This window comes from Geospiza fortis, unplaced genomic scaffold (assembly GCF_000277835.1).
Source record: "Geospiza fortis unplaced genomic scaffold, GeoFor_1.0 scaffold130, whole genome shotgun sequence".
Taxonomy (NCBI): Eukaryota; Metazoa; Chordata; class Aves; order Passeriformes; family Thraupidae; genus Geospiza; species Geospiza fortis.
In genome coordinates this window covers 9,666,555-9,683,545 of record NW_005054300.1, presented here as the reverse complement: position 1 = coordinate 9,683,545, position 16,991 = coordinate 9,666,555, and the positions used below count along the sequence as shown (strand labels likewise).

Sequence of the window (16,991 nt, the reverse complement as noted above, 5' to 3'; positions counted from 1 at the left end):
GCCCTGATATATGACAGCACAGAAAGTAGGCAGGTGGCTTATCTGCAGTGGGCAGTCCATCTGGGAGGGAGCAGGGTCTGGTGGCTGGAAACAAGCATGACTGAGACACAGATCTCTGGAGTTTTGCTCTTGCCCTTGTGCTATTGCTGTGTGACTTCAAGCAAACTCTCTTGGGGTTTGCTGAGGGATGCACTGGCCTCAGCAGCCAGGTCTCAGATCAAAGGCTTAGAGGAAGAGGGCTCACCCAGCCCTGGTTGCTCCAATATGCTGAGAAGAACATGAATATTCATCTGCTTCCCCTCAGCAAACTGCAAGAATTGTAAGAGAATTGGCCTAGGGTTTTACACGATGTTGTATGCACTCAAAACACACAAACCAGCCTCATTTTTGGCTTAGAGCAATCACCCACAAAATTTTACTGAATAATTGTAATCGCAGACACATCAGACACTGAAGAGCTCAGGCTTAAGGGGGGTCTAATGCTGTTTTGCTCCTTACCAGGAGGCTTTGTAAAGCTTTGAGCCCCCTAATTTTGCAAGTTCTGAGACACACAGCAGGTTCCAGCTGTGCATGGGAGAGCCTCCCTCACTCTGCAACATTACTGTGGTCTGAGCAGAACTGGGCAGTCATCAGTGTGAAAGGTGCTTGCACAGAGAAATTGATCTGAATGAAAACAGTACAGGATCTTTTCAGGGTCTTCTTTCTAAATTTATTCAAGTATTAAACAAACAGAAACTACAGCATGCATCAGATACTTTCCTTTATTGTACAACAAAACTGTGGGCTTGTTTGTATTTGCAGCATTTCCAGCAACATCAGGCAGACTTGTCGATGTTATCCAGTTTTGCACAGTCACTAGAGTGTCGCATCATGAATTATTAAATCAGTGCTTCGTGGTAATACATAATTTCTTATCAATTATTCATGCTAATGTGCGTGTAGTTTACTTAATTGTGTTATTGACGATCAAAAGTAATTTCCTGAAAATCCTCAAGGACAGAAAATTTAATCAGCGTAACTACTTTTCAGATGCAATGCTGTTAAGTATTCTTAATTTGCTCAACAATTCACTTATTTATGTACCTTTCTGGAGGAAATACGAGTTTAATCAAACAATTAGATTGAAGAGTTAGTGTACAGAAGGGCTGAAGTTCAACTGAATGCAAGGTAATTATGTTGAAACAAAGTTGGGCCTGCCTCTTTGGACTGGAATATTTTTTTTAGTCTTTTTTTAGGAGGAATAAAAAAAAATTATGATTGGGAACATCACTAAGAAAACAGTGATACTCTCTCCTCCAACCACACCCCACAACAAAGCACACAGTGATCTCTTTTATTTTGGTGGAAGCATTGTTGCTGTTGTTAAGCTAAGCCGTAACTTGCAGCCAGAGAAGCCAGCTCCACCCACAGTTCAGCAGAGCAGCTCCTGAAGTACAAAAGCAGACCACAGGCTACTGTATGTTCCCCTCCCTGTATTAGGACAGTTAAGAATCCCCAAAAGAAACGCACTATGTGGCAGAAGTAAAATAAAATTACTCCATTTGATGCATGTGGGCTCTGCCTGACTTTTTTTTGTTCTCTGACAGAAGGACAAACCCAGCAATGCCCTCTCTGCTGGCTCGTGCCCAGAAGACACAAACTCCACTCTGAGGGTGCCTGGTACCCTTGGCTCCTCCACAGTGATGCTGCTGGGTGCTGCCAAGCAACCCCAGGAACACCAGGGCTCCCACCCTTTGAGTGGGTGCTGACATCAGGCCATGCCTCATGGAAAGGAAGGTGTGCACCAGGCAGTATGAAAGGGTCCTGTGAGCCCCACAGAGGTCTGTGAAATTTATGGGCTGAAATCACTTACATGGAGGAGACAAAATTCTGCTGCCAACCTTACTCAGGACTGCCTTTCCAAGCGTGTGCATCCCCAAACCTGGATCCTGTGAACAGCCAAACAAACCCTGTGCTGAGCACATTTCAGGAGGTCCTCAGCACAATGTGCAGGATCAGAGGTGACAGGGATCCTTCCACTAGCCTCCAGGTTACTTGATCAAAATTTCAGAAAGGTGGTTTCAGCCTGTTTTCCAGGGACACCTGTGGATAAGCCTAAGGAATCTGCAAATGGCACCTGGAAACATCAAGTCCAACTGCCTAAGTTTAAACCCTGACATACAGTTCCCATGGGAAAAAAAAAGTGAGATTAAAATGGCTGCTCTTCAGATCTAAGTCTGCTTTGCTTTGAGGAGGTTTGGGTGAGACATAAGACTAAATTTACTAAGGCATCAATTTCTCCCTTGCACTGTTCCCAGTCTGTAATAATTAGTATCTTTTCATATCTAGATTCATTACAACAAGCTTTCAGTAAATGGAATAGTATAAATTTGGATGGCATAAAGGGATATCCCTCCAAGCTTTATTTCCTCCTTATTAAAAATAAAACATGGAAAAACATATTTGCAGTCTTGAAATGAGGGATTATTTTTGTCTTCCAGTCTCTTTTTCCAAGACAATTATGTCAAAATACCCCCAGCTTTGTGCAGATCTAGACACAATTCACTTTCCATTAAATACCAGCATTACTGTTTGAAGCTGTGAATGCCACTCTGAAGTCATGTGTTTTTCATGTCTAATGCAGCGAATGGCAAGAGTAATTCACCAATGTTCACACAGAGCCTAGTGCAAGGGTTTTAGTCACAAGTAAACTCATCTCAGCAACTTTCCAGTAATCTATGGATGAGAAGTTTCACCTTCAGAGAAAAGAAAAAAGAAGAAAAAAAAAAGAAGATTTTTGTTCTATTTTCTGCTTCTCTTACACCTGGATTGCCTGGGATAGGTTTGGTTGAAGTCAAGTGCCTCCAGAAAATAGCAGGCCAAATTGGGATATACCTGGACATTCCTTCCCCTCTGTTGTGAGCAGTGGAGTAACTGGTGCCTGGGTACATCTCTTGCCCCAGAACTCACATCTGGAAGTGATGTGTTGCTTCCAACCATCCATTTCACACAGGATGGGAAGTCGAGATGTGCAGGAGCAAGCCAGGATCTTTTCAGTGTCCCTGGGATGTATGGGGCAAGGGGGGAATAAAAACAGTTTCACCAAAGTTTCCAAACACAGATAGTGCTGATAAATCAGGGAAACGAACCTACAGCGACACAAGAAAAGCAAGGGTGCATGAAAGGCAGCCAAAGAGGCCGCTCAGCTGTGCAGGTCCCTGGTGGCCCCTGACGTCCCACTGGGCACGGCCACACTGCAGTTCACCCTGTGGCAGGGCACGGGCGGCAGAACTCCGCTCTCATACGCTCTTCTCGCCCTCCATGTGCTCCTTGGCTGCAGGGGGCTGCTTGTCCTGGCTGCCCTCGGGGCCGGGCTTGGCGGGGGGCGTGGGGCTGCTGCTGGCGGCGGGCAGCAGGTTGGCAGACTGCAGCACGGCCTCCGAGTGCTCGCGCGCCTTCATGCGCAGCGCCGCCACGCTGGCCGTGCGGTTGCTCTGGCAGCCGTAGGTGGGCAGGAAGGACAGGCCCATGGGGTCTGGAACGCAGCACGAGCACAGCGGGCTCCCTGGGGAGGAGGGAGAGAAGCACAGTCACTGCTGGGGAAGCTCATGGAAAACATCTGTTCCCTCCATGGTCGGTCTGATGAGGACAGAGATGGGGTTGACCTTTAGTGGGAAAACAGGTGTTCTCTGGATCACTAGGGCTAGAAAACCCATCTCCTGTTCTGCTGATCCTTCTGTGAGAAGGATCTTACACTGTGAGTCATCCAGGGTGACAAACAGAGTGCAAGAGGGAAGTAGAGACAGAAGTGAGCAGTGAAGTTCAGATCACACATGAGATTTCCCTATAAGCAAGGCTCAGCTCAGTCCCTCCCCTCATATCAAGCTGCTGTTCTGTGGCTACCATCAGCCCCATGCTGAACGTGTTCCCTGCCCTCCACCTGCACACTGAGCCTGATCAATGTAGGCAGCAGTATTTGGTGAGTGAGCGTAGGGGTTCTGTCACTCATCTTTGCCTGAAAGTTTACAGCAGAGAGAAAGGTGAAAATATTCCACGTTATGATGACCTTCTCCTATCTCGCTGTAAAATGAGATACTTTCTCTTGGCAAAGCCCCTGCCAACTACTGACACCATGTCTACCTGCAAGAGTCCATTCTACCTTTACCCATTCAGTGTCTGTGCTGCTTCAGGGTGACACCTCAAAGAGAACAGCCTCAGAAGTGAGCCAAAGCTACCTAAAGCTGCTGCTGTGATACAGCTTTAGAGTCCCATCAGGAGAGATGGGCCAGAGCATCTCTACCCTGTCATTTGAGACATGTGACTGTTCCAAGCAGGCAGGGAAACACTGCAGCACAGATGGAGTGATTACTCTCTCTTGAAGCCAAAACCTTCCCTGCAACCCACTGACAGAGACAGTCCTCACTCCACCAGCTGCTTTCCTGAAGCTCTTCCTCTGGTTTCTCTTTGATAATGCTGGAGCTTGGGCCAGTTTCCAAACAAGCACACCTGGAAGTGTAGGTTGATTACTGGGCAGGACATGCAGTCCATCCAAAACCCACGCTGGTATTCAGCTTAGAGGCATCTATTGAATGATGGAGAATGTGACAGAGTGGGATGGGGAGGCAGGGTGGGATGCCTGAGCTACTTCTTGTACTTACTCTTTGGTTAAAAAAACAGACACCATTAGTCACCACGTTTCCAGGGGTCTTAGAGGCCACACCAGCTCCACATCCTCATGTACACCCCTGGCAGAAGCCTGTCTTTGCTGATATGCAACCTTTCAACAAGAAACAGCCCAGCCAACTACTGGCACCCACACATCCTGACACAATGCAGTATCTTCCCCTGATCTTTCCAAGCCAAGGACTTGCTTTAATTTCTGCAGTTAATATTTGAGTTAAATGGCTCATGACTAAGTGATGGAACTAATAACCTCCAGAGTTTTACGCTTCTGTTCTTGGTAGCAACGGGTCAGCACCCATCTGCTAGGAATGAAGGCAGACCGTTGTTTGTTTTTGAGATGTTGGCAAGACTTCTCCACAGCAATTGTCAGAGATTTGTGGTTGCCAGTAACATTCAGGAAAAAGTATTCCTTGCATTTCAAAAAAAAAAGGCATCTACAAAGGACAGCTTATTAATATAAATTGAAAGAACCCTTTTCTCTTGTAATACTTCTCTGATAAAGCATATGATCAGCAGACCAACATTTTCATGGGTCCAGGCATTTAAGCACAAGCAAGTTTCAGCACTTGACTAAAATCCTCTGCTTCTCTTGCTTTTAGCTCTAGGAAGCTCAGTCTTGAATTCTGTGGCTGTTTTGAGCGGGTCAGAAGGAGGGTTTATAATAAAATCTACTCAGTAACACAACTTACAGTTTTTGCCACCACCAGCCACACTCATAAAGTAATTTTTTTGCCCCATTGAATCGCAGCCACTGTTTTAACAAGAGGGAGGAGAGGCTCTTCAGAGTCCCTGCAGTTTGCAGTAGGTTTTTTGCACCAAGTCCCACTATTCTGCTCAAAGATAGGGGAGCTGGGAGGCCTGCAGGAGCATCAACTGCCTTTGCAGTGCTGCTTTCTAACACAAACTGAATGAGGCTTTCAAAGATAGCTGTTCAGCTCCCAGGCAGAGGGGAGGGCTGGCCTGCAGTGCCTAATGCAGGACTGAGCACAGACATTGCTTAGTGGGAGGTGGGGAGAAGTGGAAAGCAGTCTTCCTCTTTTTAAAAAAGCAGGAATCGGCTCCATTCCCTAAGAATAATTTTCATTCCATTGTTAGAGGAATAAAATATTTATCAGTATTCAGTACCAGCCTAAGATCTTTGCTTAATAATTTGCCCTGATATTACCTAGTGGCTCTGCAACCTGAGGGTGCAGTTACCTGTGGCGGAAACAAAGCTACCTCTAGCAATAATTCACCCATAAACCATTCCTTTCATTTCCACTGATGTTAAAATACTTGCAAACAGCTCACATATGAAAAAAAAGTAAAGTAAAAATCATCATTTGCTCCAGGGTCCAGCTAGAATAGAGGAGAAAAGGATTTAGCCCTGTTCCTTTTTAGTGTATGTTGTAAAGAAGGTTGGCTCTACCTTACAATCCTCTGAATCTGCAGATAATAAGTCCAGTGAAATGTACTGGACTTTGCCAGCACTAAGCCAAGGCCAACACTGGGACACTCAGGAGTCCAAGGTCTCCACCTTCCCATCAGTCACCAGAAAAGTGACAATGACCAAGACAGAGGCATCCATATATAGCAGGCAGCAGTAGTTTTTAATATCTTATGGCAGTAGCCCTGAGCCCACAGTGGGAAAGGAATTGTTCCTACTTATTTCAAATCTTCAGAGGACTTCAGGCATCCAGCTCCCATCAGAATCAGTGAAGGTTAAGCCATCAACCCTAAATCTTGATGCAGCCCCCACCAACGTCTATGACAATCTGAGATTAGTTTATCAGGATTTGTATCAAGTTGCTGCAATATGGACAGGGCACTGTTTGCTTTCTTTCAGGAACTTACTGCCTTCTGTACACAAAATTAAAATACGCAATTAGATTTCCATTAACTTACAGCAAATTCTGCTGGATTGATCAGAACCTCCTTCTATTCCTATATGAGATCATGCTTTAAATGCCCAGCCTGAACATAAATACTTAATGTAATAAATACAGTCTGAAATATTTGATCCACTTGGCAGTTTAATTGATCTACTACAGAGACTGACAGGAAAAATTAAATTAGTTTTGTCTTGTCTCTGCCAACATCACATTTAAATTGTAACAATATTTGATCTACACTTTTCGTTGTGGACTCTTTTGTGCAGTTCTATGGTTCAGTTTAAGGTGGGAAGAGAGGGATAGGAGTGGGGGACATGCTGATACATAAACATCAATATAAATTTTTAAATATGCATTTTGTGTTTCAAGTCAAGGGCTTAAAGAATTTAATAGGTAGTCTTTCCAAAAGGCAAACTCCACATTCCTTTCCTCTTTCATTATTTGTGCATATCAGCATTTGATATGGACAGCTGAATTACAACCTGACATGGAGGGAAGGAAAGAAAAAATCCCATCTAACATTCCCATATCTCAATGTATGATGTTTAATTTTCAGAGAAAACATTATGTTTTATTTAATTATTGTTATCTTCTCATGGTAGTCACATTGGTTTGCTTCAGCTCTAATCCCTTTCATGAGGATTGAAAGGTCAACAACAATTTCAAGATTGTAGTGTTGATTACCAGTGGGAGCTGAGTCAATGGGAGGTCCCTCTTGCACTTCACAGATGACACCAACATTCTGTCAATCAAAGCCTAAGTCAAAAGTAGGAAACATAGAAGTGACTTTATTCAAATCTTCTTGAGCTCTGAATCAGGAAGTTCAGAACAAGAAAAGGATGAACTCAATCCTGAAATGGAGAAGCAGCAGATGGTCCCAGTTTAATTTGGGGTAGCTTCAAGGCTGCTGGAATTATACTAGATGGTTTCTCCTTCTACTGAGAAGCTGGTTAAGTGTGGAAGGTACCCTGTGCTGTCCAGAGGCTGGAAGAGCGCTTCAGAGGTGACAGCAGAATCCAAATGTTATAATTTCACATCTCCTTGGCTGTGACCCCTCTCTGCCCAGTGGAAACAACAAAGAGCTGATGATCTGGCTCAGATGTTCCATCATCAGGAGCCTTTTCGTCAAAGTAACTCAACACTGGAACTGGAGGATTTCATCCTCCTTTATTTGTGCCAATAGTACTCTCAAAAAAAAAAAAAATTCAGAAGCCAAGACTTGCCTGTTAGGGCAGGAAGGCTGGCAGCAAAGCCCACAAAAAAGCTGGGAGAACTGAACCTGTCCTTTGAATGCTGTCAGCTTGGCAACCTCATCAACAGGAACCCCTGCCCAGCCAAGGTCCACTTGGATCAAGATTTAATCAAGATTTGTCCTGGAGGAACAAGACAGCACCTATTTCCTACGCATGTTCTTAGGGCTCCAAGTACCTTTGTATTTCCTAGTGAAAAAGACTAAAGATCTCTACCTGTGAGGTAGGGCAGTGCTAAAGCTGGGGACCTGTGATATGGGAATCAAAATAATTTTCTCTTTGTGTGTGCATCTGCAGCAAGCTAAAGAAATGTTTTAGATTCTCTGAAGTCAGAGTGGCAGATAAACTAAGAAAAATGCCAAGCAAACCCACTTAATATATTGACTGTGTTACATCAGAAAGTCAGTAAATCCATAATCAAGAATGACACTGAAAATAAAAGACTCCAAAAGTTTTATTCTCATCCCCAGTCTTACGGTAAACATGGGAGCTTCAGTTCAGTAAACACCAGTTCAAGGGTGAGTTAGGTCCTTGAACACTTCTTTCATCACCTTGGCAATGGGAATTGCCCAACGGAACTGAGCAAATTCCCTCCATCTTTCCATAATAGCAATTGAAATGTAATGGACGGGCAGTTCTAGTTATGTTTTAGGGTTTTTTTCCTGGGTACTGCAATTAAGCCTCCCTAATATGAACAGCAACCACAGTAGCAGCAAACCATAAAAGAGCCTAATCACCAGTGGCCTGCAATACCCATTTGGATGTGCATAATACAATCGTGCTTCTCTCTCGGTGGTGTGGGGGTGCCGTGAAAACCAACTGAGCTATAACTTGCACAGAGAAGAGCTGTGGGTGAATTATGAAAGTAATTCCCTGGCAAGTGTAATTATTTCTCTCCTCATACACTTCACTCATCATGGGTCTGGGGAAATTTCAGCGGAACGTAACAGACACACTCTTGGCCTCAGCCACCAGAATGGCAGAACACATCCGCTGAAAAACGGAGATTCTTGTTTACACCCATTAATAACATCTTCTGCATTAATGAATTGCATTCATGCTGTCATCCATTAAGAAGGTACTTTGAGGTCTCTCTCTGCACAGAACACTAGCTTCTCCAGATGACTCTATAGTTATATAGCCCATAAATAAAACAAGTATTTTCCCTCCATCTTTGAGGTCTGCAATTAAATCTACTAAATGGACTGCAGATGCCTGGCTTACAGTAAGTGTTTCATCTTAGAAGATCATGGAACTGTCGAAGTCACCACAATGAAGTAGCATAGTTGTCAAATCAGGGCAATTTTAGAGAGTAATGAACATCAGAAATTTCATCTCTGCAAGTCAACCTTTTCCTCATTATGGCCAGTGGTGAAGTACTAAACCCCTGAAGTAGGAAACACTGTATACCCCAGAAATTATGACGTTGTGCTAATTTTTCAAATGAGGAATTGTATTTCCTGACAGAATAGTACGTAGGGATAGGATACAGTGGTTAACAGATGTTTGCTATTGAGTACAGCCTCCAATGTGCTAAACTCTAGAGAGACAGGAGACAGGAAAATGTCTGTTGTATTATTGAGCAGAGAATATTCAATAGAAACAGAGAAAACTATCCAGTGATAATATACTCTTCTCTGGAAAAAGTCTATATTCTGAATAACAGTTTTCTTTGCATAGTATAGCCATTCCATTTTATTAACAGAACATCCTGTAGTGCCAATATCCTTGCTTTGATGGAAAAAAAAAAATCTTGGTTTCAGAGACAGCAGAGTTCATGGGGCATAGTGCCACAGTGCTTAGGGAAAATAGCTTTCTTCTCATTCATCAGAGCAGACCTGGTCTCATGCTCCAACAATATCCCTATATCCTAGAAATGGCACATGGGGGGTCCAGAGCCACATGAGGCAAGCCTAACATGCTCTTCACAGTCCTTCCAAAAGCAAAGTTGCCGTCTTAGTCCCTGCTCCAGACTCAGTTGTCTTAAGATTTCCTATCTCTTGCAGACCAACTTCACCCTCAGCTATTACATCCTTATATTACAAATTAGATCCCAGAATCTTGTGGCCTAAGCACTTTATGTAGCTCTGGAGACCTGGGTCTGGAGCCAAGCAAAGTCAGAGAAAGAGAAAGAGAGGTTTTTTCTACTAAAGATGAAGAACTCTCAGATGACAGAAGGAAAATGGTCCCTGAGAGCATCAAATAATTATTAATTACTTACATCACCATCATCACTTGTTATTCACTGTATTGATTTTGTCTCCTTCTAAAGCATCAGTCAAATATTATTCACCAACACCAGCAAGTGTTGTCTCACAAGTCCAACAAAACACATCTTGTCTCCTCAAAAGATTAAGAAAACAACCTACACTTCCTAGTAGAACCTGATGTGCTGAGAGTGCTCTTTTTTTTTGCAGGCAGCTCTTATGGCTGTACTGAAGAATGTGATTCCCTTTACTGGCCAGGATTGTTCTCCCAATGGTGGGAATATATATCTGTTTACAAGATCCATATAGAGGAGCTGCATTGTGTTTGATACTTGCATAGAAGACAGCAGGGCCAGGCATCCTTTCATAGTGAAATAGTAATTTGATTCTGGAGAAACTATCTTGCTTTTAAAAGCACAGAGAATTCCTGGTCGTTTCAAAGCATGGCTGACAAAAGACAAATACTGGGAAGATCTCTCAATTATTTCACTCTTTAATAAAATTTGCAAAATTTTGGAAAAAACTTTCTGTTTGCTGGGTTTTCCCTTATCCAAACAATCCAAAAATCAAGCAGCTCATAACTTTATGCCCTGTGCTGAGTTTTATGGGATTTGTGTGACATAAAGTCCTATGCCTCCAGACTGACTGTGGCAGAGTTCTGGCATCATTTCTGCAGCAAAATGCAACTAGATGTTCAAGGGAGAGGCTTAGTTCCCTTAATTAAGATGTATAAGGACATATACTATTGCCTATGTGCACACAGCTCCTGTCTCAAATGGAAATGAGAGTCAAACAAACTGAACTGAGCATATGACAAAGACAGTCACATCAAGGTTTTGTGGACACTGTGTCTCCCCCTGTCCTTTCCTTCCTTCTCACAACCATTATCTTTTCCTCCAGACTGACGCATGAGTTTGGTTGTGCTCTCAAATGCACTGTTTAGATGAACATCACTGTTTAGATGAAACATCATTTACCTGGAGTTTCCATACCAAAGAAAAGCAAACTGTACATTAGGCCTATGATACCTTTGGTCCATTCAGAAGATCCAGAGATTGCCCTGGTCACCAGTTAAGAGGACCAAAACTCAGTGACTGCTGTGCACAGCTCTACCCCAGCCCAAGGGCATTACTCTTGAAGAAATGGGGAAAGAGGAACTTGTGGAGATGGGCCAAGGAAGGAGGACACAATACTCCATGTATCAATGCCACAAGAGAGATGTTACAATTATTCTCTGCTTCTATATATCAGATTTGGTCCCTCATATAATGATAAATTCTTCCCCCTTAATCTCACAGCCAGAATTTGACATTACTAAGACCTAGCAGCAGAGCTGGCAGCAGAAGAAGAGCTCCCCTCAAAGCAGCAGCTCAGACTACCAGTCCCTTGCCAGGATAACAATGCACTGACAGGCACACACAGCTCCTGGTAGGTGCATACAGAGATGTGCAAATCTGTAACTGCATTTCATAAAATCAAAATATGCTACTTCATCCCAGTTCCCTTGCATGTACCTGGAGATTTCTAGTGCCAGGCAAGAAATATAAAGCAGACATTTCAGTAATGAACTGCATGTCTAACTGACAACATCCACCAGGACAATAGGCAGGCATCTGATAACTGGCCATTCCTATACAAATTGTATAAATAAAAAATCTCTATTTACAGTTTTTTTCAGGGTCATTGCCTCTTAGTCTGGGCAACTGACTATTTAATACCTACAAAAGATTCAGGAATAGAACTTTTTCTCTTTGCCTGCCCCTAGGCTGTAAAACTTCAATCAAGCAAAAAAGAGCAAATTATTCATTTCTCAATTTATTGGCTAAGCTGTAAAATCAAAGAAAAGAGTATCAGGAAGTCTTCCAAATAAATAAAACTAAAAATAAACAAACAAAAAACAACAACAAAATCCAACCTCAAACAAACAAACAAAAAAAACAGCTAAAAATACCAACCCCTCACAACAATTTTTAATTTTTTTATGTCATTTTGCTTGGCTTTGTTTATTTCGGCAATTTTTCCTTAAAATTTAACTACATTTAAACATGAAACCAGTGAGAACACATATTGATGCATTTAATTTGAAAATGTTTGAATGTAAACTTTAAGGAAAAAAGCCCCCTTTACTGTCATTGAAATTATTCACTGAATACAATTCTATTTCCACACTTTTCAACCTGTCTGGGACTACAGTTAACAATGAAAAATTTCTTTGCCTGAAAAATTTCAGCTTAGCTACTCCAGAGAGGCTTCCCAATGGAAAAAGTCAAAATTTGCAGCCCCAAGACTTCATGGGGCAGAGATCAAGAGGACTCAGGCACTCTAAACACCTGCTGCCCACCCACAGGTGACAATTAGCCTTTAAGTTTTAGGGTTCAGGTCACACCTGTGTGTCCTTTCTTGATTCAAAATTCCAGCTCTCACACCTACCAAAAGAGCAGTAACTGTGTGATGTGTTTGGCTTCAGCTTTTTTTGAGACAGAAGGGAAGGGGGTGCAGGGGGCAGTACACTGGACTTAACACAGAACTCACTCCAGGAATTCAGCTTGGCAGTGCTGATTTAACTGGAAATACAAGCAGCGTGAGGTATGCCAGAGGATACAATGAGATGTATTAGAAGACATTTTTCTTTATAGTGGTGGTCCTTTAACTGAGAAACTTGCCTCACAAGTTCTTGCAGCACATTGGGACACGGAGTAAATGTATGTGCTTCTTTGTGCTTGGCACTGCTATGAGGCTTTGCATCCTATAAATCTATAAATTGAATTCATCCTGCTTACACTCTTAGTCTTATAAATTGTTAGACTAAGAACAGCTAATGGATGAGTAGGTGATTTATTTTTAAAAGTTGCATACTGCTGCTGGATACCGAAAGTACATAGACACGGGATGTACCCTTCCTGAAGCCGGGGTCCCAGGTAATGGGGAATTACTTTGTATCCTCCCCTGTCCCCAGGAACATGCTTTATTCAAGTTCTCAAAGGGGACCTACTGTCCAAGAAGAGAAAGGTCTGGATTGTGCAGAGATGCACTGCAAAGGAAACCACATGCAAAGAGCGGATGAGGCATCAGTAATGGTGCCAGGTACTACATAATGCACAAGGATGTATATAACTAATTTATTAGAATAAATTTAAGCCTTAAAAAAAAAGCATATGCAACAAAAACTCCAAAGGAGCAAACCCTACCTGTCTTACTCCTTCAGAGAAAACCTGACCTCACAAAAAGTAGCTCTCAGAGTAAAATGAAGGAATTTTGCCACAAATGATGCTACAAGATACTATAGGAGACTCACTTCAGTATGTGTAGCACCGGTCAGTGCAAATACTGCCAGCCTAAACAGAAAGAGGGGTCTGCCATTTCCCAAAGGTTTCCCCACAGAGAGCAGTGGTACCATGCCACTTAGCTTGAAAGGGATGCTCTTTGATCTTACTCCCAAGTAAAGTAAAATAATTTACCTTTTAGAGAGGCGACGTGGGATAAAGCTTGTGCATAGGTGGCTGTATTGAGAAGAGTCCCTGGCAGGCAGGAAGGGAAGAAAGGTCCTGTAGGACCCACTGCTCGGCTCAGGCTGACGGAGAAAAGAAGACAAATTCCTTACAAAACCAGAACCCGCTGATTGCATTTGTGCATGCACTCAAACTCATTGGTGGTGTCTCAGCACACAACTAGATGTGACCCTGGCTGGATAACACCAGTCTCCCACAGCCACCAGCTCCTCAGCTTCTCCACAGGGAACAGTGGATTGCACAAGAAACACCTCATTTTCGAAAGATGATACCTCTAGGTCAAGGCGTAGCAGCAAATCTGCACGTACACACATACGAGGCAGTCTTGCCCCACAGACAGGAAGGCAGATGATATCATATATTACTCTTACCTCTGCTGGATTTCCAGACCCTCTTTTTTATTCCTGGTTTGGTCTGTTGGAGAAGGGGAATTTAAATTCCTTGCAGGAGGTGCCACCTCAGCCATGGTTTCCTTGGAACCCTCTTGGTCAGAAGCACCCCTCTCTGTTTTTCTCCATTTAGCCCTTCGATTTTGGAACCACACCTGGAGCAGGAGAGCAATCCTAGGTGAAAACCAGGTTTAGCCAAATGTGAAGCAAGGAGATTGTAAATTGTTACTCTAGTCAAATCTGTCATTTACTCGTTTGGCTAAATCTTCCTCTTATTTTGTATCCCCATTGCTATTCTAGTTGAGTCTCAGGATGACATTTGTATTTATAATATTTCTGCATCTGGAAAGCAAGCCAGAAATGTCTAAAGACATCCAAAAGGCATGTCACAACAAAAATTTAGAGTTAAATACATATCTAAGTACTCTGATGAAAACATATATAAGTCTTTAAATCAGCTGCTGCTAGAATCAGAGAGGTCAGAAGTGAAAAGATGTGGATCTGACCATCTTATCCAGCCCATTTTCTGGAGAGGGCTGATACTGGCTGTTCTTCCTCTCACGGCCAGTCTGCTTTCAGAGGACTCAAAAGCAGATAGGTACTAATTTTGGAACATCATCCTGCAGTTTAATAATGTTTTTGTGCAACTGCCCCAACCTCAGGCCACACTATGAATTTAGAATAGAATGCCAATTTCCAAACGTTTTTTTTCCCCCATATGCAAAACAAATATTCATATTCTTGATTTTTTTCTGATTATTAGTCTGAAAACTTTTTTTTCCTATTAACCTAGGAGCTGATATGCTGAAAGTACAATGTTTGAGGTGGCAAATGCCAAGCCTCTCTGGAGGTCAGGAAATCCACGTTTTAATACATGAATTCAAGTATAGGCGAGATTGTTGTTCTTATTATTCTTCTCCTTCTCCAATTGCATTTTAGTTAGCTGCCTTTTAATTGCATGTATCAGCAAACATTGAATAATGATTTTATCTATATTCTAAATTTAGAGCAGTTAAATGCAAAGCAAAATGCAGACACTTTCTTGTGTCTTAATTGAATGAAGGTCACAGCTATAACAATATTTAATTGAGCTATTTTTCATTATCATATTTTAATGACTTTGCACTGACAGTTCGCCTGCTTCTGAGGAAAGAGCATGATGAAGTCGTTTATTTCCCTATTTAGTTATTGTTTGACAACATCATCTTCGATTAAGACTCTGCTTTATAGCACATTAATCATATTTGAATGAGCAAGGGGTATAATGTAAACATATCTCCCATCCTCTGTGTTTCCCCATGTCCCTGCATGAAAGCAGGCTAAACAAATGCTTGCATCTATTGTCTGTTTGCATAATAGCCAACAACAAGGCTAAACACCCGTCCTCAGCAATCTAATTGTCACCACCCCTATCTCACCCTTGCACCTTTCAGGAAGAAGTTATGATCTTCCACTTCTGAATGCTCAATAATTGTCCCATTTATCTCAATTTGCAGTTCAGTCTTTAGGCACCAATAGCCAAAATGGCATTTTTTATTATTTTTTTAAGTCAGTACCTACAATGCAGTGGTAAAAGGAGATTTTCATTTCCAAATAATAATCAGTTTAATTTGCCCGCATATGACCAATGATTCATGTTCAGATTTAATAATCAGGATCACATAATCTGATTATAGGAGAAATAATTTGTTTACAATCCCCAATTTACTGTGGTGAATTCCATTATCTCTCTCCAGCCATTGGGTTTTAAGAGATACTAACATGACCCTAGGGAACAAAAGGCAAGCTATTATATTTCCTACAATTAGATCTTTGCATAGTCTTAACCCCAAGCACCTAAATTAAAAAAAAATAGAAGAACACCGTGCAGAAAAGTCCCATAAATAAAAATGAATGCATAATCGTGTTCAAAAAATGGTTTGCAACTCTGTTGTGGATGCCTGAAGAGTTATAGGGATCCATCCCTGATGACTGCAGCACTGCTTCTCTTAGCAGAGCACCTACACATACATATGGACTGGATATGGAAAAACAAACATATGGAAAAAAAGAAAAGAAAAAATAAGGAAAATGGTAAGGAGAAGGAAGAAAGGAAGGGCTGGAAAAGTGTGGCTGTGGAAAGAGTAATCATGGTATTTATTGGATCACATTAAAGGTGTGGGAATTGCTCTGCAGGCTCTTTATCTGCCTAAATTAAGTGTTTAGAAAGAAGGCAAAAGGGAGAAAAGTTGAAGAGGTGCAGAAGCTTTCTTCCTGGCAGCTGGGCTCCCTGCAGTTGCCTAACCCCACTGCTCGACAGTGGTCATAGCTGCTTTGGAGAATCACGTCTCAGCTTTTTTCTCTGCACCACGCCCCCCCTCCAAAAGCAAGGAAATGGATGTGCATTGATGTAATTTAGTACCTTGGAGACGCGGACAAATTAGTGTAGAACATTATCACTAGTTAATTATGAATGACCGATTAATCAACCTAATCTAATATTCCACATTATGTTGATGTTATTAAAGTGCATCATGAAAATGACAGATCGTCTTCATTTGCGTTCTTTGGCCAAATGTGCACTCTGCAGTCATGATGTCAAAAAAAAAAAAAAGTTTGCCAGTTTGAATATCCGAGTTAAGTAATTCCCCAGGATGTTTACCTGCACCCTGGCCTCCGTGAGGTTGATTTTCAGAGCCAGCTCTTCCCGAGTGAACACATCGGGGTAGTGGGTTTGAGCAAAAACGGCTTCCAGGGCCTCGAGCTGATGGAGGGAAGGAGAGAAGAGATCTGTGAGGGATCTGTGAGGATCTGGCCGCCTCACGGGGGTGTCTGCCAGGCATGGATGAGGAAAACGGGGCCACCGAGGCAACAGGGCAGGCAGGATGGGCTGGCATGGCACAGGGCATGCGGGAAGGAGGCTGGGAGCCGGCAGGGAGCAGGCATGGGGGAGGCAGGGAGCCAGTGTGGTGCAGGCAAGCAGAGGGCAGTGGGTGCCGAGGCCGGGGGCAGAGGGAAGCGGGCTCCTACCTGCTGCAAGGTGAACGTGGTGCGGTTGCGGCGCTGCTTCCTTCGCAGGAACCCGTCGTCGAAGTCGCCGGCGGAGTGACCTCCGAAGGGGGCA

At 42.8% G+C, this 16,991-nt stretch overlaps 1 protein-coding gene across 1 annotated transcript in view; it reads right to left on the bottom strand.

The window, feature by feature from the left end:
• Window positions 1-686: 686 nt before the first annotated feature.
• DRGX (dorsal root ganglia homeobox) overlaps window positions 687-16,991 on the bottom strand; it is a 26,025-nt gene continuing 9,720 nt past the window's right edge. The window contains exons 2-6 of the mRNA XM_031061671.1: window positions 16,898-16,985; window positions 16,530-16,631; window positions 13,871-14,043; window positions 13,449-13,561; window positions 687-3,544 (exon numbers count right to left, since the gene is read on the bottom strand). Coding sequence (XP_030917531.1) covers window positions 3,279-3,544; window positions 13,449-13,561; window positions 13,871-14,043; window positions 16,530-16,631; window positions 16,898-16,985 — 742 coding nt within the window. The 3' untranslated portion in view covers window positions 687-3,278. The remainder of the gene's footprint in view (window positions 3,545-13,448; window positions 13,562-13,870; window positions 14,044-16,529; window positions 16,632-16,897; window positions 16,986-16,991) is intronic.